This window comes from Choloepus didactylus, chromosome 2 (assembly GCF_015220235.1).
Source record: "Choloepus didactylus isolate mChoDid1 chromosome 2, mChoDid1.pri, whole genome shotgun sequence".
Lineage (NCBI taxonomy): Eukaryota > Metazoa > Chordata > Mammalia > Pilosa > Megalonychidae > Choloepus > Choloepus didactylus.
This window is the reverse complement of record NC_051308.1, coordinates 193048909-193067295: the sequence shown is the minus strand read 5'-3', so window position 1 is coordinate 193067295 and position 18387 is coordinate 193048909. Positions and strand designations below refer to the sequence as shown.

General features: G+C 40.4%; 2 protein-coding genes across 3 annotated transcripts in view; one reads left to right on the top strand and one right to left on the bottom strand.

Annotated features, from left to right (window-relative positions):
* The window catches only part of HSPB11 (heat shock protein family B (small) member 11), a 93519-nt gene that overhangs the window by 43535 nt on the left and 31597 nt on the right, over window positions 1–18387 (bottom strand). The gene's annotated exons all lie outside the window — the stretch shown is intronic.
* Window positions 99–17761, top strand: LRRC42 (leucine rich repeat containing 42). Of its 2 annotated transcripts, XM_037827159.1 has the most exons (8): window positions 99–290; window positions 5462–5948; window positions 10010–10141; window positions 11344–11462; window positions 12531–12619; window positions 12788–12901; window positions 16381–16465; window positions 17265–17761. In XM_037827159.1, the coding sequence occupies exons 2-8, from the start codon at window positions 5476–5478 to the stop codon at window positions 17537–17539; spliced, it is 1287 nt and encodes a 428-aa protein (XP_037683087.1). In that variant the 5' UTR covers window positions 99–290; window positions 5462–5475; the 3' UTR covers window positions 17540–17761. The 2 variants fall into 2 exon arrangements, with proteins under 2 accessions (XP_037683087.1, XP_037683088.1); XM_037827160.1 differs by lacking the exons at window positions 16381–16465; window positions 17265–17761 and adding an exon at window positions 15231–15451.

Below are 18387 nucleotides of genomic sequence, written 5' to 3'. Positions count from 1 at the left end.
TCGCCTGCTCTGCTCGGGCCCCGCCTCCATGCCCGGTCCCGCCCCTCATGCCGAGTCCCGCGCACGCGCGCCTCCCCTGCTCAGCCCTCCCCCCGCCCTCGCCGGTCCCGCGGTCCCGCGGTCCCACGGCGCCTGGTCGCCCCCAGCCCCCTCCCTCCTCCAACCCTCTCTGGGTCCCACCCTCCCTAGCTTTGTGCCCGGGGCGCCGAGTCACTTCCCGCCCAGCCGCGCCGCGGGAGGAGGGAGCCGCTGCCGAGGATCTCCCGCTCGCTGCCTGGGCAGGGGCACAGGTAGGTGGCGGCCGCGGGCAGGGCCGCTCACCGAGCCCGGGGCTGCGTGTGGGGGCGGGAGCGGGGTGTGAGAGAGGGGCGGAGGGGGTAGGGGGGAGGATCGGGGTGTGGGTTGGGGGAAGGGTGTGAGGATGGGGGTACTAGGGCTGGGAGAGATGGGTTTAAGGGTGGGATCACGGTGCACGGGGAGGGTGCGGGGCGTGTGAGTGCTGGGGTTTGGGGCCTGGGAGCGAGATTAGCTTTGGTAGGATTCGGGAAAGGGCATGCGTGGGAATTGAAATGGGGATGGAGGGTTGCAGTACTGGAGAAGACGGGTAGGGAATGGATTTTGAGGGATTCGAGGAGGAAGGGGCAAGGATTGGAAATGGGGAAGGAGGAGGGTCTTGGGGGTAGGGAAGAAAGAAGTTGAGGCTGTGGATTGTGAAGTTGGGGAAAGTGAGGTGTGGAGGAAGAGGATTTTGAAGGTTGAAGACAGAAGACAGGGAATAGGATGGAGAGATTGGGGTGCTAGGAGAGAGAAGCCCAGAGAGGTTTGTGGAAGGGAAGAATAGATGGTGAAGGAGGAGAGAGAAAAAATGCTTGGGGGATAGAATGAGGGGCCTGGTGGAATGGTGTAGGGAGAGGAGGCAATGCAGGAGGAAGTGGGATTGGGTCTGGGGGACAGGGATTCTGAACTGACATGGAAGGATCATAAGAGTATGAGGTTCGAGAGGTGGGAGACAGGAGAAGCAAGAGAAGGCCAAGGGATGCAGTTAGGATTTTAGGTGTAGGGATTGGATTTTGAATGAGAAGCTCTAGAGTTGGCAAGTAGAAAAAGTGAGAGTGTCCAGATGTAAGATTGGCTTGTTCCTGTAGGGGCAGTAGGAAGAGGGTGTGGTGTGACCCTCTTGAACTTGGGGGAGGAAAGGGCATGGGTGAGAAAAGAGGTAAGAAAGTGCAAGTTGTAGGAAACAGCGAGGGGAGGTGGCACATAGAACAATGAAGGTAGTCGATTCTTGGTTGGTTATTGGTAGCTTGGAGCTAGTTTCTGTTCAACTTTTTATGTTAGAAATTTTCTCAAGAGTACCATACTTTCAAATAAACCAAGGGTGTCTGCTAATGTTGCGATGAAGGACATGGGCTGACAGATGTTTTCCTGGTCTGTGAATATGGTTCATTTCTGCCCTGGCTCTGTTCCCACCAGCCCTTTCCTCAGATGGCCACTGTTTTTTGTTTTTTTTTTTTTTTGTTCTTTTTAGCCACTCCCACTGCTCCCTTCCCCTTACTCACTGCTTTCTAGCTTGGGCCAGTGACTACCAGAGGGTTCAAACAGGTGGGTGAGATTAATTTTTAACATTTTTTTCATTCTTAAGGCTGATGGCCCTATTTTTATTCTTGAAAGACCGCATCATGCAGTGGAAAGAGCCTGAGCTTTTTCTTGGGGTAATACAGCCTTGAGATTGAATTCTGACTCCGCCACTTAACCAGCTGTGTGACTTTAACTAAGTTCTTGACTTCCCTGGGCCTCTTCATCTGTTAAACGGCAATCCTGTCCTCATAGTATTGTTCCAAATACATGAGCTCTTTCTTACAGTGTGTAGCACAGTGTTTAACAACTGGTGGATGCTTAATAAATGTAGCTACCACACTCACTATTATTATCATCGTAATCATTACTATATTATTCTTAAGAGGATTGTTAAAGTTGTTTTCTTCTCTTTCTCTTCAAATTAGGTAGACATAGACTTAGCTACCCCTCATCCCCAGTCTACCTGATTGGGATAGCCGTGCTTTTTGCTTGGTAAACTGGCTCCAGGTTCTAGTTTAGTTATCAATTATTTTTTCTTGCCTCTTGTTAAAGGAGGCTGTAGAGAACTGAGTTTTTAATGCAGTAAGTTTGTATTTTCGTCATTTGATGAAATGATATGCTTCATGGTAACTTTGGCTTATTTTGTACCAGAAGATGCACTATTGTAATGTTTTTCTGTGATGTGTGGGTTACACAATTGCCTCTGTATGAGGGGTTCTCTGTAGGGGGCTAGGAATCTATCAGAATGCCCCTATTACAGTGTTGAACTACTGTTAGTAAAGCTAATGCAGATCTACACTGGACATTGTTATTCATGCAGATACTAATTATTTTAATTTTCCAGTTTGTATGGTGTTTTTGCCATGAAATAGAATAGGCTGTGTCTCCTGAAGGGACCCATTTATAACAGACCACCCTGGTCAACAGCCAGGAATAAGGGAACCCAAATACAAAGCCTATGGGTGCAGTCATCTGGCTTTTATGTTTTTTAACCTTGAAGGGTTTAAAACATTAAGTTAATTCTTAGATCATTTTACAGTACTTCACAAGCTGTCAAGAAGCTCCTTATTGGGAGAATGCAGGATGCACAAATACGGTAGTAGAAATCAAAGGTCATCAGAATTCCCTGAAGCCAGGTCAGTTACTCTAATGTCGTAGTTAAAGAACAGAGAACCTTGGGCTTCTAGACAGGTGATATGGGTTTACTCTTTTAGGAAATATTGGTGTGTTTCTCCCCCCATCACTTAGAGAGAGGAATAGCATTCAATGAGTAATTTAAAGATGAAATATAGCCAGTACTGTGCCTCTTTTGAAAATGATGCCTGGAAGCAGAAGCTGTCAGGATTTGGGGGCACCCTGGATAGTGTCCTTTCTCTGGTCCCAGGCTGTTTGTGCCCTCTGCTGGATGGAATCAGACTTTCTGATTCTCACCCAAAGTGGTCATCTGTCCATCCATCCACCTGTCCATTTTACTCCACAGTTTGTTGAAGGCACTGTTGTGTGTGACGTGAGGGTCAATGTAATCCGGATGAGCAGCCCTATTTTGTTGTTCAGGTAGCTTACAGTGAGCTGATTCATTATATTATCTTCCATAGAATTTGCCTTTATACTATTAAAATCAAGTCATTCCTTTTCAGGGCCTTGTCTGGTACCTACTGTCTGATCTGCAGGTAGAGTAGTGCTCTGAATGTCCACAGGGACAAAGACCAAAGGAGACTTGCTTTATCTGCCATCAGGATTAAAGTCTATGAATTGAGGGGGCCAGATACTTACCCCTATTGGAAGAAGAGCTTAGATTATGTGAGATGTCTCCTTAGCAGCAGGCACTGCACACTGACAAGAGAATGGGTTATAAGAGCTGGCACTGTGACAGGGTGTAGTTTTGTTTTTTCTTTGGTAGTACCAGTAGCAGTTATATTCCTATCATCTGCTTTGCTTCTGCCACCTGCAGAAGGGTCTGGAAAGTGGGGGAGGAGCCTGCAGCTGTTGCCTGGAAGGAGCTGGCTCCTAGCAACAGTACCAGCAGGTCCTGCAGCTCACAGTACTGAGTTTGTCCCTTTGAGGTCTCACCCTTCTTTTCATTCAGTTTATCAGATATCTGTTGAGGGCTTACCCAGTACCAGGCACCATGCTGGGCATGGGAAACAACAATGAATCCAGTGCCTTGCCTTCAAAGAGCTCCCAGCTCTGGGAATGCTGACAAGTTAGCAGACATAGTACATGGTGCTAAGTACTGTGTAGAAGGAGATACTGGGCTCTCGGGGAGAATCAGACAAGCATGTACTGGAGCAGGGGTTAGGGAAGGTTTCCCGGGAGAGGGATGGTGGGTGACTCTAGTGTTAAGGATGAGTAGAAATCAGCTAGCTCAGGAAGGCAGAGAAGGATGTTCCAGCCAAAAGGAGCAGAATGGGCAAAGGCCAGAGGGACAAGAGAGCATGGCTAACTTACCTGGGTAGTATGGGATGGCCAGAAAGTAAAGCATAGGGGATGATCGGAATGGATGAGGTTCTAGGGCTGGACACGGCCCTCTTTGCTGATGTGCCTTTGCACACGTAATTATCCTCAGGAGAAGCATGGATAGTACTGATTCCCACAAACAGAATCGTGATCTTGAGAGACTCACCATTTTTAATAGTTGACTTAATTGTTTGTTGACACTCAAGTGGCATCAGAGCCACATCCTGGCCCTGCACTGAGGCAGAAGCTGAGATTGGTTCACTCCAAAAGTCAATCAAGTCTTTTAGGAATAACAGGTTTTTTACCTGTATTTTAAATTTTACCTCTCTCCTTCCTTTAAGTTGTTGTAAAAATGATCATCAGATAACCTGCGTTTTATTTAACAGAGCATTTTGTTGTGTATTTTGGAATTTCACAATTACTCAGGAAAACAAATGTTTATTTCCATTAGGACTTGGGTACAAAATGTCACCCATTTGATTGTAGAAATACCCAGTTGCTTTTCATTTTTGCCTTACCTTGAAAGTACCTTAACAGATGGCATTATAGATGTGATATTTTCAAGGGCTAGACTAGCTTTTGTTTATCTGTCGTGATGGAGGTCTTAATTTGTAGAACCAAAAAACCCTGTTGCTTGTGATTTATGTAAGATTTAGCAAATGAGTAAACTTTAGTTCCACAAGTATCTACTCGGGGACTATTTCATGCCACGGCAAGTGTTAGGGAGTCAGGATAAATTAAACATGGCCCCTCCTCAAGGAGCTCAAACCAGAGGGAAGGCAGGCCCAAGAAACAAATCAGTAGCAGAACAGTGAGCCAAGTGCAACAATAGAAGTATGTGGAAGGTAGCAAGTGGGTTATTCATTACTGGTCTTTATTTTGTTCATAAATGGGTTTTAAAAAACAAAAGTGGTAAATTTCCTTTGTACTGTTTGTAACTTGCAAATCAATAATACCTCTAAATTTTAATGGCTGTAAACATTCTATGCTATAGATGTATTGCAGTTTATTTAATAACACTCCTATTGCTGAATATTCAAGGTTGTGTGTTATGTTCACTTGCTTTGCTAATATAAACTGTGCTGCCACGAATTTCTTTGTAGATGAATCTTTGTCCACATCTGTGATAAATTCTTCAGGGTGAATTTTAGAAACGAGATTTGAGCTGGGTATTGAAAGATGAATAGGAGTTCACCAGATAGACAAGAAAAGGGGGAGGGTGGGAAAGGGCATTCCACGGAGAGGCAGGGGAGGCAACTTGTAGTGCCAAAGTTCCTGGGCAGCTGTTGTGTTCTGCTTTCAAAAATCAAGCCAGCCACAGGGCCTGCCTGGTAGACTCATAAAGCTCTGGGCACAGCAAGGTGCAGTTACATATTATAAATGCCATTTTAATTGGATTTGCTTTCCTTGTACCTTGCTTTTACAGTTGCAATCACGGCCATGTCTTACTACCTCAACTCAGGAAACCACCTGGACCCAGGGCCTGTGTATGTGCGAGAAAATGGGCAGCTGCACATGGTTGATCTGGCCCTGGATGGCGTCAGGAGCAGCCTGCAGAAGCCAAGGCCTTTCAGACTGTTTCCCAAAGGCTTTTCTGTGGAGCTTTGCATGAACAGGGAAGATGATACTGCGCAAAAAGAGAAGACTGATCATTTCATCTTCACATATACCCGGGAGGGGAATCTTCGGTACTCTGCCAAATCCCTCTTCAGCCTCGTCCTGGGCTTCATCTCTGACAATGTTGATCACATTGATTCCCTTATTGGCTTTCCTGAGCAGATTGCTGAGAAGCTGTTCTCTGCTGCTGAGGCCAGAAAGAAATTCACAGAGCCAGGTGCAGGGCTCAGGGCTTTACAGAAATTCACTGAAGCCTACGGAAGTCTGGTGCTTTGCTCCCTGTGTTTGCGAAACAGGTGGGTGTTCTGATTAGGATATTGAGTATTTTACTGGATATGTTAGTTCTGTCAAGCTCTGGGGCTTAGTGGCCTTGAGGACTTACCCAATCAGACAGCACTTCGATTTAGAACTTCCAAACACAAGATGGCAGGCCATTTGGAGAGCAACCACCATGTTCCTCTCCCTACCCCCAATGACACTTAGCTTTATGTTTAAAATGCATTACAAGGATTAGTTGATCCCCCCAGCTATTCCTTTAGGTAGAAAATACTCTTCTATCAGCTTTCCTAATAAAAGAAAGTAGAAAGGACAAGAAGTGATCTGCTAAATATATCTTAGTATGTTCTTGGAGATGTGAAGATTAGAACCCAGAGTTCTTGGCCATGTTTCAGTTTTCAAACAACTACATCTTGAAGTAGATCAAAAGAAACCTTAAAAGAATAGTTAAAATTTTGAGTATTCTGAAGTTTGGCATTCTAAGCTAAGGCTGTAACACCAGGATCTGTCTTATAACAAAGCAGGTGTTTTCTCTTGTGACTTTCCTTTGCTCATATACTTACATTTACTTTAAAATTTTTATTCCATCGTGGTGTAAAAAGACTTCCAAGTCTCTTTCTACTTAAAAAGCACTTTTAAAAGCCACAAAAATGTTCTTGGCAAACAATTCAAACACAAACACAAAAGGGTAGAAAGTGAAAGGTAAGTCTCCCTTCTATCTCATCTTCTATCTCATCTTCTATTTCCTCTTCCTAGAGACAACTCCTGTTAGCACCTTCTTTCATATCATTCCAGAGATACTCTGTACATACACTTACATATATATATATGTATGGGACCTCTCCTTTGTTATACAAATGGAAGCCCATTTCATATACTTGTTATGCATCTTGCTTTCTTTACATAATTTGAAAATCATTTATCATCCGTACTTGTAGATCTTAACAACTATATAGTACACTGCACTGTGAGTTTTTTTTTTTAATTAGAAACTGCTAAAGGCAGCTTACCATTAGGATGCACAATCAATATGACTGTTAAAGCAAGGCTAAATGAAAAGCATACTTAGAAAGTCATACCAGAAAACATAAACTAAGTGTAGTTAGTTCATATGCTTAAAAAAATAAATAAGAACTAAATATCTTTATTCAGTTCATAGAATTGTTTCATCAAGCAATATTTCATTGTAATTCATACATTTTTCTCCATTTTTTTATTCTACGTTATTTATATTCATTGTAGAAAAATTAGAAGAATAAAAATAGAATTATGAGATAAACCTTGTTTAAAATGTTTTATTTTATGAACACAATGCACTATTTAGGAACTATAGAAACTGTAATATAAATTCATGATCCTACCATGTATGGTTATTTTCAAATATATATTTTTACACATTTGGTAATATACTCTATCTACAACTTTGTACTCTGCTTTTTTCCCACCTACCATTCTAATTTAAGTAATTCCCATGCTACAGAAAATGCTGCATAAACACCATGTGTGATGTCTGCATACCGTACCAGTTGGCCAGATCATGGTGAAAATCGCACTTTTGATGAGTGTGTGGTCATTCACATTTGATGAGCACATAATTTACTATAACATTTCTATAAAGCAGTCTAGCAATATGTATCAAGGGCCTTGAAAACACCCATTTCAAGTTTTTCACCCATTATTCCTACTTTTTAAAGAATTTATTCTAAATGTAATAATTAGAGATGGTAACATTTTTATATAAAGATGTTCATTGAAGAACTATTTGTAATAGTGAAAATCTGAGAACTATCTAAATGTCTAATAGGGGATTGGTTAAGTAAATTAAGGTATATTCGTATGATGAAATATTTTATAACTATTAAGATAATATTCAAAGATCATTTAAAATGATGTAGTGAGATGTTCTTGATATAATAAATGGAAAACAAAATTGTATATACTGTATGATCCTAATTTTGTTTAAAAAAGAAAATAGATAGGTGTCTTTATATGTGTATTACATATGTAGAAAGAAAAAAGAAACACAAAAAATATAGTCATTATCTAGATGGTGGGATTGCAGTTGGTTTTAATTTTCTTTTTAGTCTTCCATATTGTCTTAATTTTTTCTCAATTGGGTATATTTTACTTTTATAATCAAAGATATAGAAATATTTTTAACATAATAGGCTCATATATTTTCTTGCAACAATTCCAAACTTTACTGTCTTACTCAGATATGAGTAACACTTTCAATTCTGATCAAAAATGTCCCTTCTCCTTTTGAACCCCAAAGGAAAATAGGAAGAGAACAGGAGATTTGGGGTTGCACTTTTGCAATTCAGGGCTGAAGCTGCCGCATCAAAGGTTTCACTGGCACAAAAGAGTTCAGGTCAAATTGAACGCACTTGAAAAAGTAATTGAAAATAAGGTAATTGGGTGTTACAGGCACTTGCTGTCTTGGGGTTGGGTCACAAAGCTGCCTGCCAGAAGGAGAAGCAAGTGTCTTTACAACTGTTTTCCAATCCTGCAAAACTCTCTCCTCCCTTGTATCAAAACCGCAGTCATTTTTATTCCCACCGGTGGTCACAGGGAGGCAAGTATGTTTTCCTTAAATTATCACTGTATGTAACTGAAGAAATAACAATAGCTTCCATTTAGTGAGAGCTTACAAGATGCCATGCAGTTTCTGAATATTGTTTCTGATTTTCTTAATAGTCCTGCAAAGAAGTAGTTGTCAACTCCATTTTACAGCTGGAGAAATTGAGGCTCAGAGAGGTTAAGTAATGTTCTCATAATCTCACAAGTAATGAGGGCTGTTAGAATCCAAGCTCAGCTTTGTCTGACACTAAAACATTTCTGTTCTCTGTCTGTTGCTTCTCTGCTATACTGTTCTGAGCTCTTTCGGGGGATTGGAAATCGGAAGACTGGTTGCAAGCAAGACCCTAAAGCTTTGTCTTAGATTAGCATCTAGTCATGCCTTTGGCCTTGCATATTGGTTTCTCAGTCTTGATTTTTGTAATGTTTCTTAATCATTTTACACATTCTTATGTCCTTTACAAATAAACCTTGTTTCAGAATTACTAAAAATCTTTTGGTTAATTGATCAAAGGATGTGTGTTTTCTTTCTCTGATTGCCAGTAATCCCTCAAATCCCCATTAGCCCACTTCAACTCTGTGATTGGAAGATGGAAAATAGCAGCTTTATTTACAGTGCAATTAAAATACGTCTGAGTAGATAAGTCTCATTTGTGTACCCAGCTGAGCTCAGTCACCAAGCAGCACAGACTCCACAATTTAAAGGGCATATCAGTGCCCCAAGCCAACTACCTAGCAGTCAGGCCAACAGTCAGTTTGAGTACATCTTGTTTGGGTTGGAAATAGGAAGAAAAATGATTCACCCTCCTCTCTTGTCCTCTTATTATTCCATCTTGTTTTTGGCAATTATGATTCTGCTGACAGAAGAGACATAAGAACTCTTTTTAGTATAACCCCCTGATAATAGAACATAGTCTTGCCATGGAAACTTCTAGATATCCCAAGAGAAAAGTGGATGAGAAAGGCATGCTCTTGGCACAAGTTACTTTCTGTATTCTCTTAGGATCATTTCCTCTGTTTTCCTGTCACACCTAGAGCCTTTTCATTTTTTCCCACTGACTTCATCTGAAATAGATGATCAAACTAGAAAACAGGGTGGAGGCCCGGCCTGGGCTATGAATGACGTTTTGAGCTCCTTTGTCTCTCCAGAGCCCTCCCTAATGATTCCAGGTAACAATTTGGCAAGCTGCTCCAGTGTAATTAAGTTGCTCAAGCTTACAGGTTTGTCTTCATAATCATGTAGATTAGAATGAGTCCTCCTGTAAGTCACGTTGCACATACTTTTGGAGGAAAGTTAGCAGGATAACAGGCACAGTGGAGTAGGCAAGTACTCAAACTTGTGGTATACCCAGATTCAGCCTGTGCCCAGATGGCAATCAGTGAAGTCTGCTTATTACCTGGTACTTTGCCCTGATGGGATGGTAACTGCTAGTACAAAGCCACAAATGTTAATGTTTTTAAAGAAGGAAAAGAAAAGCTGTTGATTGCTCTCCACACTCCACAGATATCTGGTGATTTCAGAAAAACTTGAGGAGATTAAGTCTTTCCGGGAGCTGACTTGCCTGGATCTTTCCTGTTGCAAGCTTGGAGATGAGCATGAACTTCTAGAACATCTCACCAATGAGGCCCTGTCTAGGTACTGACTTGCCACCGCTCGTAGATGAATTGTTTTATTTTTTTAAAGGTTTTTTCCAAAGAGACCATCTTGAGGAATGCTGATTTTTTTCCAACACATGTTTATTTGCTACTGTTTTGAGTTTTTTCCAAAAACATTTTCAAGCTCCATTTATTTGGTACAAGCAAGATAGATTGGTTGGTATATAGTTGTTCTCTTTTCTAAATAACTTTTATTTCAATACAGACTCGAAGCTACCTGGGTCAAAATATGATTTTTCTCCATTATTTGTCCAGTCCTAGTTTATTCTAGCAAGAGGTAAAAAGTTATACAATTTTTCACAGTCTTGACTGTTTTCTATTTTAATTATCAATGCTGTAACTTCTAAAGAGAATGAACTGTTAACAGCCAAATAATTCCTTTTCAGGAGCAATAATTTTTAAGAAATGGCCTAGTTCATACCATTCACAAATAGTCCAGCTGATTTCAGGTTACTCAGTCTGGTCAGCAGAGGAGCCCAGATGGATTCCTTTGTGGTTTCATAAACACCCAGAAGGATAGCGGCCTTGCACACCTGGGTCTAACCTGCTACCTGGGGCCTGCCTCTGACAGTGACACTTACATGCTGCCCCATACAAAGGTATTCTTGTATGAAGTTAGCTCCAAGTCTCAGATTTCTTGTTGTATGAGGGGTAGTGGAGCACATTCACACACCACATTCAGGTTAGCTACACAGATTGGGTTATTACCATACTTTATAACCCAATTTGAAAATTAGATTTGTAAAGCTGGTTAAAATTTTTACAAAGTATTTTTGCTTTGTAAGAGGAATTTTCATAGGAGTTGTTTTTAGCTGACTTTCCTGACATTTTTAAAATGTTTTTTGATTTCCACACAATTTGTCAGTGGTACAGCTTTTATGTTAAATAAGGTATATTTATCCTGTTAATGGACATCCCTGTTTACCTTATTCGACCATATACCTTTAGTGCCCTCTGCCTCCTAGATTAGTACTGCATGACACTTTGAACCCTAAGTTTGATTCCCTTCGTAATTGAAATAGCACCAAAAGATCGTTTACTCTGGTAAACTCATTGGGTATTAAATAGCAGGGGGCGGAGGATAGTTTATATTTTTAAATGAAATTTTTGAAAGCGTGTTCTCATACCTAGACTTTCTCAGATTCTCTTTAAGTAGTTTATTTATGGTCTTTGTTTTCCCAGTGTGACTCAGCTCCACCTGAAGGATAATTGTTTATCTGATGCTGGGGTGCGGAAAATGACAGCACCAGTTCGAGTGATGAAAAGAGGCCTTGAAAATCTAACATTGTTAGATTTATCTTGTAAGTTTTATTAGAAATTATATATTACTTATGTTGGAGTGGCGTAGAGATCTTCTAGTTCTTCCTCCTCATTTCAGAGGTAATAAAATTGAGGAGAAGTGACTTTCCTAGGTGCCAGTGCAAGTTGGCAGCAGAGCAAGACTAAAGCCGGAGGCTGTAGACTCCTGGTCAGATGCCTTTCCCGGCACACAACCACCTCCTGGGGTAGGAAGAGCCTCACGGATTCATCCACTTACTAGAGCATGCGCAGGCAGCACAGCCTTTCATCATACTCCTAGCATATATGAAGGACATTTGGCCCATCTTTACTTTCCTTGTGTCTCTGATTCATGGTATCTGGCAGTGAGGTCTTTTTTAAAATCAGTATTTGTCTGATAAAAATCTAGATGAATCTACAATTAGGATAACTTACTCAGGATTAACCAGATATTGGCTCCAATGGTGGAGAGTTGGCAGAGATCATTTATGATTTAACTGCGAATCCATTAAATGCATGGCAGGATGGTATAGTGTTGAAAGGGTAGAAGGAGCAGAGGTTTGAGGTCATAGGACCTTCCTTGCTCTGCTACTTACTAGCAGCTGTGTGTCCTTGGACAAGTTAGTTAACCTCTCTGAGCCTTGGTTTTGGCCTCTGTAAAATGAAGATAATAATGAATGCCCTGTCTATCCCAGGCAAATGTCTTCACTCAACAGATATTTTTTGAACATCTACAATGTGCTAAGGCACTGCACCTGTGACCTTGAGGACTCAGTGCTAATACTATACTATCTGATGTGAGAAAATATGTAAGAAAGGATGCTGAAAAAAATGTGTGTAGCTCCCTCATATTACAGATAGGAAAGATGAGACTCCTATATTTACTTTCTCTGAAAAGTTTGTGAAAATATGTAAGAAAGGATGCTGAAAAAAATGTGTGTAGCTCCCTCATATTACAGATAGAAAAGATGAGGCTCCTATATTTAATTTCTCTGAAAAGTTTGCTCACTCAATTTTTTATATTTTTTCATTGTCTGGACTTGTTTTTGGCATATTGGTTATGGAATGCTACCCGTGTTTTTGATACCTAGGTAACCCTGAGATCACAGATGCAGGAATTGTATACCTCTTTTCTTTTAGAAAACTGAACTGCTTAGATATCTCTGGGACGGGGCTCAAGGTAAGACTTTTTCTCCCTTCTTTCACTCTGTACTCACTATTTGATACTTTGCTTTGCTAATTGGCATTTAGAAAGGGCTGGTATTTATGACGGTTTTTATTTCCTACCAAAAGCAGGTGGGAACTGACCAAATGTGTGTACATTTCTGTTCTGTCTCTCCCTCTCAAGGACATCAAAGCCATCAAACACAAGCTACAGACCCACATAGGCCTCGTTCACTCCAAAGTGCCTTTGAAGGAATTCGATCATAGTAACTGCAAGACAGAGGGCTGGGCTGACCAGGTACTGCGGATTTTTCTTCCCAACAGTTAATAGGGCATTTCATTTTAATTCCAAGTGTGTTATCTAACACTCTGACCAAAGTTTAATACTCTTGGTATCCCTTGGCTGAATTATCTCCATGTCAAATTGGAGACACTGATGGGCTATATGTAATTTGAGCCAGCTACTTAATTGATGTTGAGTGCCAGTCCTTAAGTCTTAGGCTTTGGTTGTAAAGTGTGACTCATCCTTACTATATACCTAGAAGGAAATGGCCATCTTCAGATGACTCAGAAAATACAGTAAATTCTGGCTTGCTATTTAGAGACATCGTATGCCCCAACTTCAGAAGGACAGATTCCCTTAGCAGTGTGTGTGTACTAGAAAGAGAATAAACTCTAGAGTCCCTCCAAAAAGGGTTTAAATCCAGCTCCTCCCTTTCTTAAAGGCTTAGTAAGGAAATAGAAATGGCTCTTTCATTCTTCTGTCACTGAGCCTTCCCATTTTTCCCTTCTCAGCTGAACTTTACCTTGACATTCCCTTGTCTTCTTGATAGTCTTCAACTCATTAAAGCACAGACTTAAGTAGGAGTCAGAGAGTAACCAAGTAGTACAGTGCCAGTAGATGCCTGCTTGCCTGTGGCTGGTGCCTTTCTCCTTCAGATACCTTTAGCCAGTGGTTCTTGGTGGAGACCTAGAGGACACACCAAACCTTTTTTTGTCCTGGATCCCTCCTTGGCTCTGAGCTATAATGGACCCATTGAACTGCCTAATTGCAGCATCACCTCCCTATAGATAAGCAAGAAGGGAGGCTTATGAGTCTGTGTTTCGGAAGCACTTTGAAGTTGGTCCAGAACATGCATGATGAAATAATTACCACAGCATATTGCCAGATAAAGTTTGCAGCATTGGATGAATCCTAGATACAACTAGTGGACTTGGGATGGTGGGGGGTGGTCAGACAAAGGCCTGATAGAGTTTGGTAGCAGGTGATATGGAGGAGGGAGCATAGGCTGGGGATCAGAGACCTGGGTTTTGGATCCTGGCTCCACAACCTCATAGCTCTATGACTTCAGGCACCTTTGAGTCTCTAACCAGAACCTATTTTGCAGAGCCTGGTGAGGATTAAGTAAATCAATAACAGCCTGGCCTGAAAGTAAGCTGATGGAAGCCAGTATAGCTTCATGCCATGCAACCTCAACTGGGTTCCTAGGGTTTGGCTGCAGTGCCTTACCTATTTCTTGTTGATCCCTTACTGGAACTGTTTTAGGCTGGCTCCATTCTTCTTATGCCCATATTCTCAACAGGTTACTCAGAAGAATGAGGCCATGTAATGGGTTCTTTTACTTCCCTATCTCTGTCTCAAAATTTCTCTATTTCTTCAACCACGTTCTACTCTGCTCCTAAAAGTATGCCACTTTTATTCCAGCTTCCTAAGACCTCCAACTTCCTCTGTAATATTTTACGAATACTTACCCCCCCATCTCCACTGCCCCACCCCTGAATCTTCAATTTCATCCTCTGTTGGCTTGTTTCTTTCTGTGTACAGACACGCTCAACCACCCTTATTCTAACATGCCTCCCCATCCCCAGCACAACTGGGCATTATTTCCTATCCTCATCTCACCTACCCCTTCACTGCCTACTCAGTTCTTAATCCCACGTACTCTAGTCCTGGCCTCCACTGCCCACTGGAATTATTCTCTTGTTACGTGGCAAGTGCACTTTTAAAAGCCAATTCCAGTGGCCTTTTCTCTTTCTTCTCCCTTGGGTTTTCTGCAGTATTTGATGTGAACACTCCTGCCTTGTTGCTCTTCCTCTCTTGGCCTCACTCCTGGTCCTCCTCCAACTTCTGACTTCTCCTCCTGGCTCCTGCTGATTCCTCTCCTCTTTTACATCACTGCTCACTCCCCCTGTGATCTTAATAGTTCTCAGAGCCTTAATTGCCCCTGCAGAGATGACTCTGCCTTACATCTCCCAGGCACTAGACCCGTGTTCCTAAATATTTTCCACGTGGCCTCTTACATTCAGCTTGTCCAGAACCCAACTCATTTTCTTCTTCCCCATCCCCAAACTGTACTTTCCTATTGACGTTCTTATTTCTATTACTAGAAACCAATTTTCCCTGTCACTCACTCAGTTGTCATGTTCCGTAATCCATCTTGGCATTCTCTTAGATCTGTCCCTATTTTCCATAATCAGGAATGTATCATAGAAGGGATGATAACTAATATTTATCCAGTATTTTCTGTGTGCCTAGACACTACTAAGCCCTTCACGTCCATTATTTCTTTATTAATCCTCACAACAACCCTATGAGGTATGTACTATTATTAATCCCTATTTTACAGATGAAGAAACAGACTCAGAAGTTAAATCACTTGCCAAGGGTCTCCTGGCTAGTAAGTGATAGAGCTAACTCCAGAACTCTTGAACTCTGTGTTGTACTGCCTCTGTGTTCTGGGAATGTTTCTCTTTTCTGTTTTTTTTGTTTTGTTTTGTTTTTCCTTTATTAGAGAAGTTGTGAGTTTCCAGAACAATCATGCATAAAATACAGGATTCCCATATACCACTCCACCACTAACACCTTGCATTGGTGTAGACTATTTGTTATAATTGATGATAGCACATTTTTTTCATTGTACTATTAATTAAAGTTCATGGTTTAACTTAGGGTTGACTGTGCAGTGTAGTTTCATGGATTTTTTTATTTTTATTCTCTTACCATGTATACAATCTAACATTTCCCCTTTTGCCCCTTTTAATCATACTCAGATATATATTTCAGTGCTGTTAATTGTGTTCACAATGTTGTGCCACCATCACCACCATCCATTACCAAAACATGGAAATGTTTTCCTTGACTTCCTTTGTGATCATTTCATTACAGGCCAAATAGGAAATATTAAATTTAAAGTTCTTGTTATTCATGGTATATGCAAAATAATTGTTTACTTTTATTTTATTTATGTGTAATTTGCACTCAGCTAAATTTCCAAAAGAATTCGTAATAGCTTACAGTAAAATCACATTTTTAGCAGTTAAAAAAGAAACGGATGAGGAAGTTTGAAAATATGGAAAGATGGTCATTTTACACGCATAGAAGAGTGTGAGTTGTCATTGCTATATTTGAAGAGATGTGAGTGAATCTAGAATGTGTGAAAAGTATATATTAAGACTTTAAATTTCAGTATTTAGTTTAAGGGATATGCAATTTATTTCTAGCTTGGAATAAAGATGAAAGTAGAACCAAGGAGTCAGCTTTATAGATTTTCCTGATGAGTCATACAAATACATATACATCCAACATGTTTGTATTTTGACTCAGCTCCTGCTTTAGAACAGACTTGGATTTATTTATTTTATTCTTACCACCAATTATCTATAGTAAAATCTTCCACAGGGTTTGTATTTATGGGGAGGGGGAAAGAGGGAAACAAGGAAGGCTTGAGATTAGAAGCTTGAGATTTTGTTTGGATTACCTCTCCAAATATGTTTTAGATTGTTCTGCAGTGGGAGCGTGTGACTTCGGAAGCTGTGAAGCTACGAGAAACATCGGAGCCTCGAACAGCAGCTCAGCACTTTTGTGAGAAATTCCCTTTCCTTTGGAGTTTTTTGCCTTTAGATTATTTGCAATTAGCTTGTCTTCATTCAGTGGGAAAATTAATTTTGAGAGTATTGACTTATTTATGATCACCAGGACCTGTATTCCCTCAATATGTGTCAGTTCACTCTTACCTTTGAGCACCAGTACCAGAAAAATAGCTTTCTAAAATCATTTATTTATTTACTTATAACCCAGCTGGTTCCAAAAAAACGATTTATGGTGGCACAAAATATAGCTGGAGTACAGAAGATTAAAAAGGAGTTAAGCAATGAAATTGAAAGGAAAATAAGGGTAGCAAAAGAAGAATAATCCAGAGCACAGCAAAAAACATAGAGCTTTGCTAGATTTGAGCCATACATTTGCCTCTCATCTTTTCTAGAACCAAAATCAAGTCCAGAGTTTGAATGATAGCTGCTGACATTTATTGAGCTTTTACTGTGTGCCAAAGCAGTGTGCTAAGCACTTTACATGTATTATTTCATTTATCTTCACATCTGCCATATGAAATAGATTTTATACCCTTGTATCCCTATAAAGATGAGAAAACTGAGTCACAGACAAGTCACTTGCCGAGCATCACTCATCCAGTAAGTGGCAGTGACTCCAGAATGAGTACATGCCTTCAACCTGTGCTGGTGCATAATCCTCTGTTACTCTTCATGGCATTGAAACAAAATTAATCCAGACATCACCGTGTTTGGATCATCTTTCTAGACTTATTGCAGGCATCAGCATGCCAATATAGTAACGTCGCTGTTCCCTGCTGTCATTCTTATAGATGGGAAGCGGGCTCGAACAGAAGCCCCAGTGAAGTGCCCCCTGGCCGACACCCACATGAACTCTTCTGAGAAACTCCAGTTCTATAAAGAGAAAGACCCGGACTGCCATGGGCCATTGTTGAAACGGGAGGCGACTTCAAGCCAGGAGTCGAAGAAGAGCAAGAAGAGAGCTTTTGAGGAGCAGGAGAAAGAACAGAATAACTCTTCACAATCTTCAAAACAGAAATATGTATGTCTTGCCATGGAAGACTGGGACTTGTTAAATTCTTATTGATAGGCAAATATAAGTTGACCTTTTTCCCTTCTGTCTCTAATGAATGAGAAAAGGGGACTGATGATGTTTTACTTTTTGGTTGAATTTACTTATGGCATTAGCATAGCAAGCAGATATTTCTACTTTTGTGGTGGGGAAGGGAAATGCTATGGAAGTATGTAATAATTTCTAATGTATATTTTCAATACATAGTAATTTTTTCAAATAAACATTTTTGCTGTCCTTAAGTTCTGCTTGTGAGTTATGGACCAGAACCACAGGAAATAATACTTTGGTTTGGGACGTGCAGTCACATGAACCACCAAGGCAGCTTGGCATGATTCATTAATACTCTGATTTGGCCTAGCCAATAGAATTATATATATATGCATATAGCTACCATTTATTTTATTTTTTTTTAAAGCATATGCATTTAATGTACAGGATTCAGAAAAGTACTGTTTGATAATATACATATTTCATGTAAATGAAGGCTAATTCTATGAATATTTAATTGCAAATACTAATACCTTAAGTTATCTCTCTCTACATGAAGAAGACACGGAGGGCAAGCTACCTTAAGAACAAATATTGCTATTTTTCCCCATTCATTAGATGAGCTAACATTTTTCATGCACTAATTAGAAAAAAGAAATATTAAGCACAAGACTCAGCTAAAATTTCCCACTGAGGGCACTAAATATTTGATGCTTAGAGCATGAATAAATAAATTAAATATTAGCACAACAGATTTCAAAACTAACTGAAAAATTAAAAAAAAAATATTTGGTATAAAGACCTAACAGTCAGTTCATGTAAATTTTGCTATAGGGTATGTTCTGTGCTTTTTTTTTTCCTATTCCAGTGGT

Excerpts from the sequence above, each read along its gene's own strand:
- LRRC42 (XM_037827159.1), top strand. The coding sequence starts at position 5,476 with ATGTCTTACTACCTCAACTCAGGAAACCACCTGGACCCAGGGCCTGTG. Across the intron at positions 5,949-10,009 it reads TCCCTGTGTTTGCGAAACAG|ATATCTGGTGATTTCAGAAA; the intron begins GTGGGTGTTCTG and ends CACACTCCACAG. Across the intron at positions 12,902-16,380 it reads CAGAGGGCTGGGCTGACCAG|ATTGTTCTGCAGTGGGAGCG; the intron begins GTACTGCGGATT and ends AATATGTTTTAG.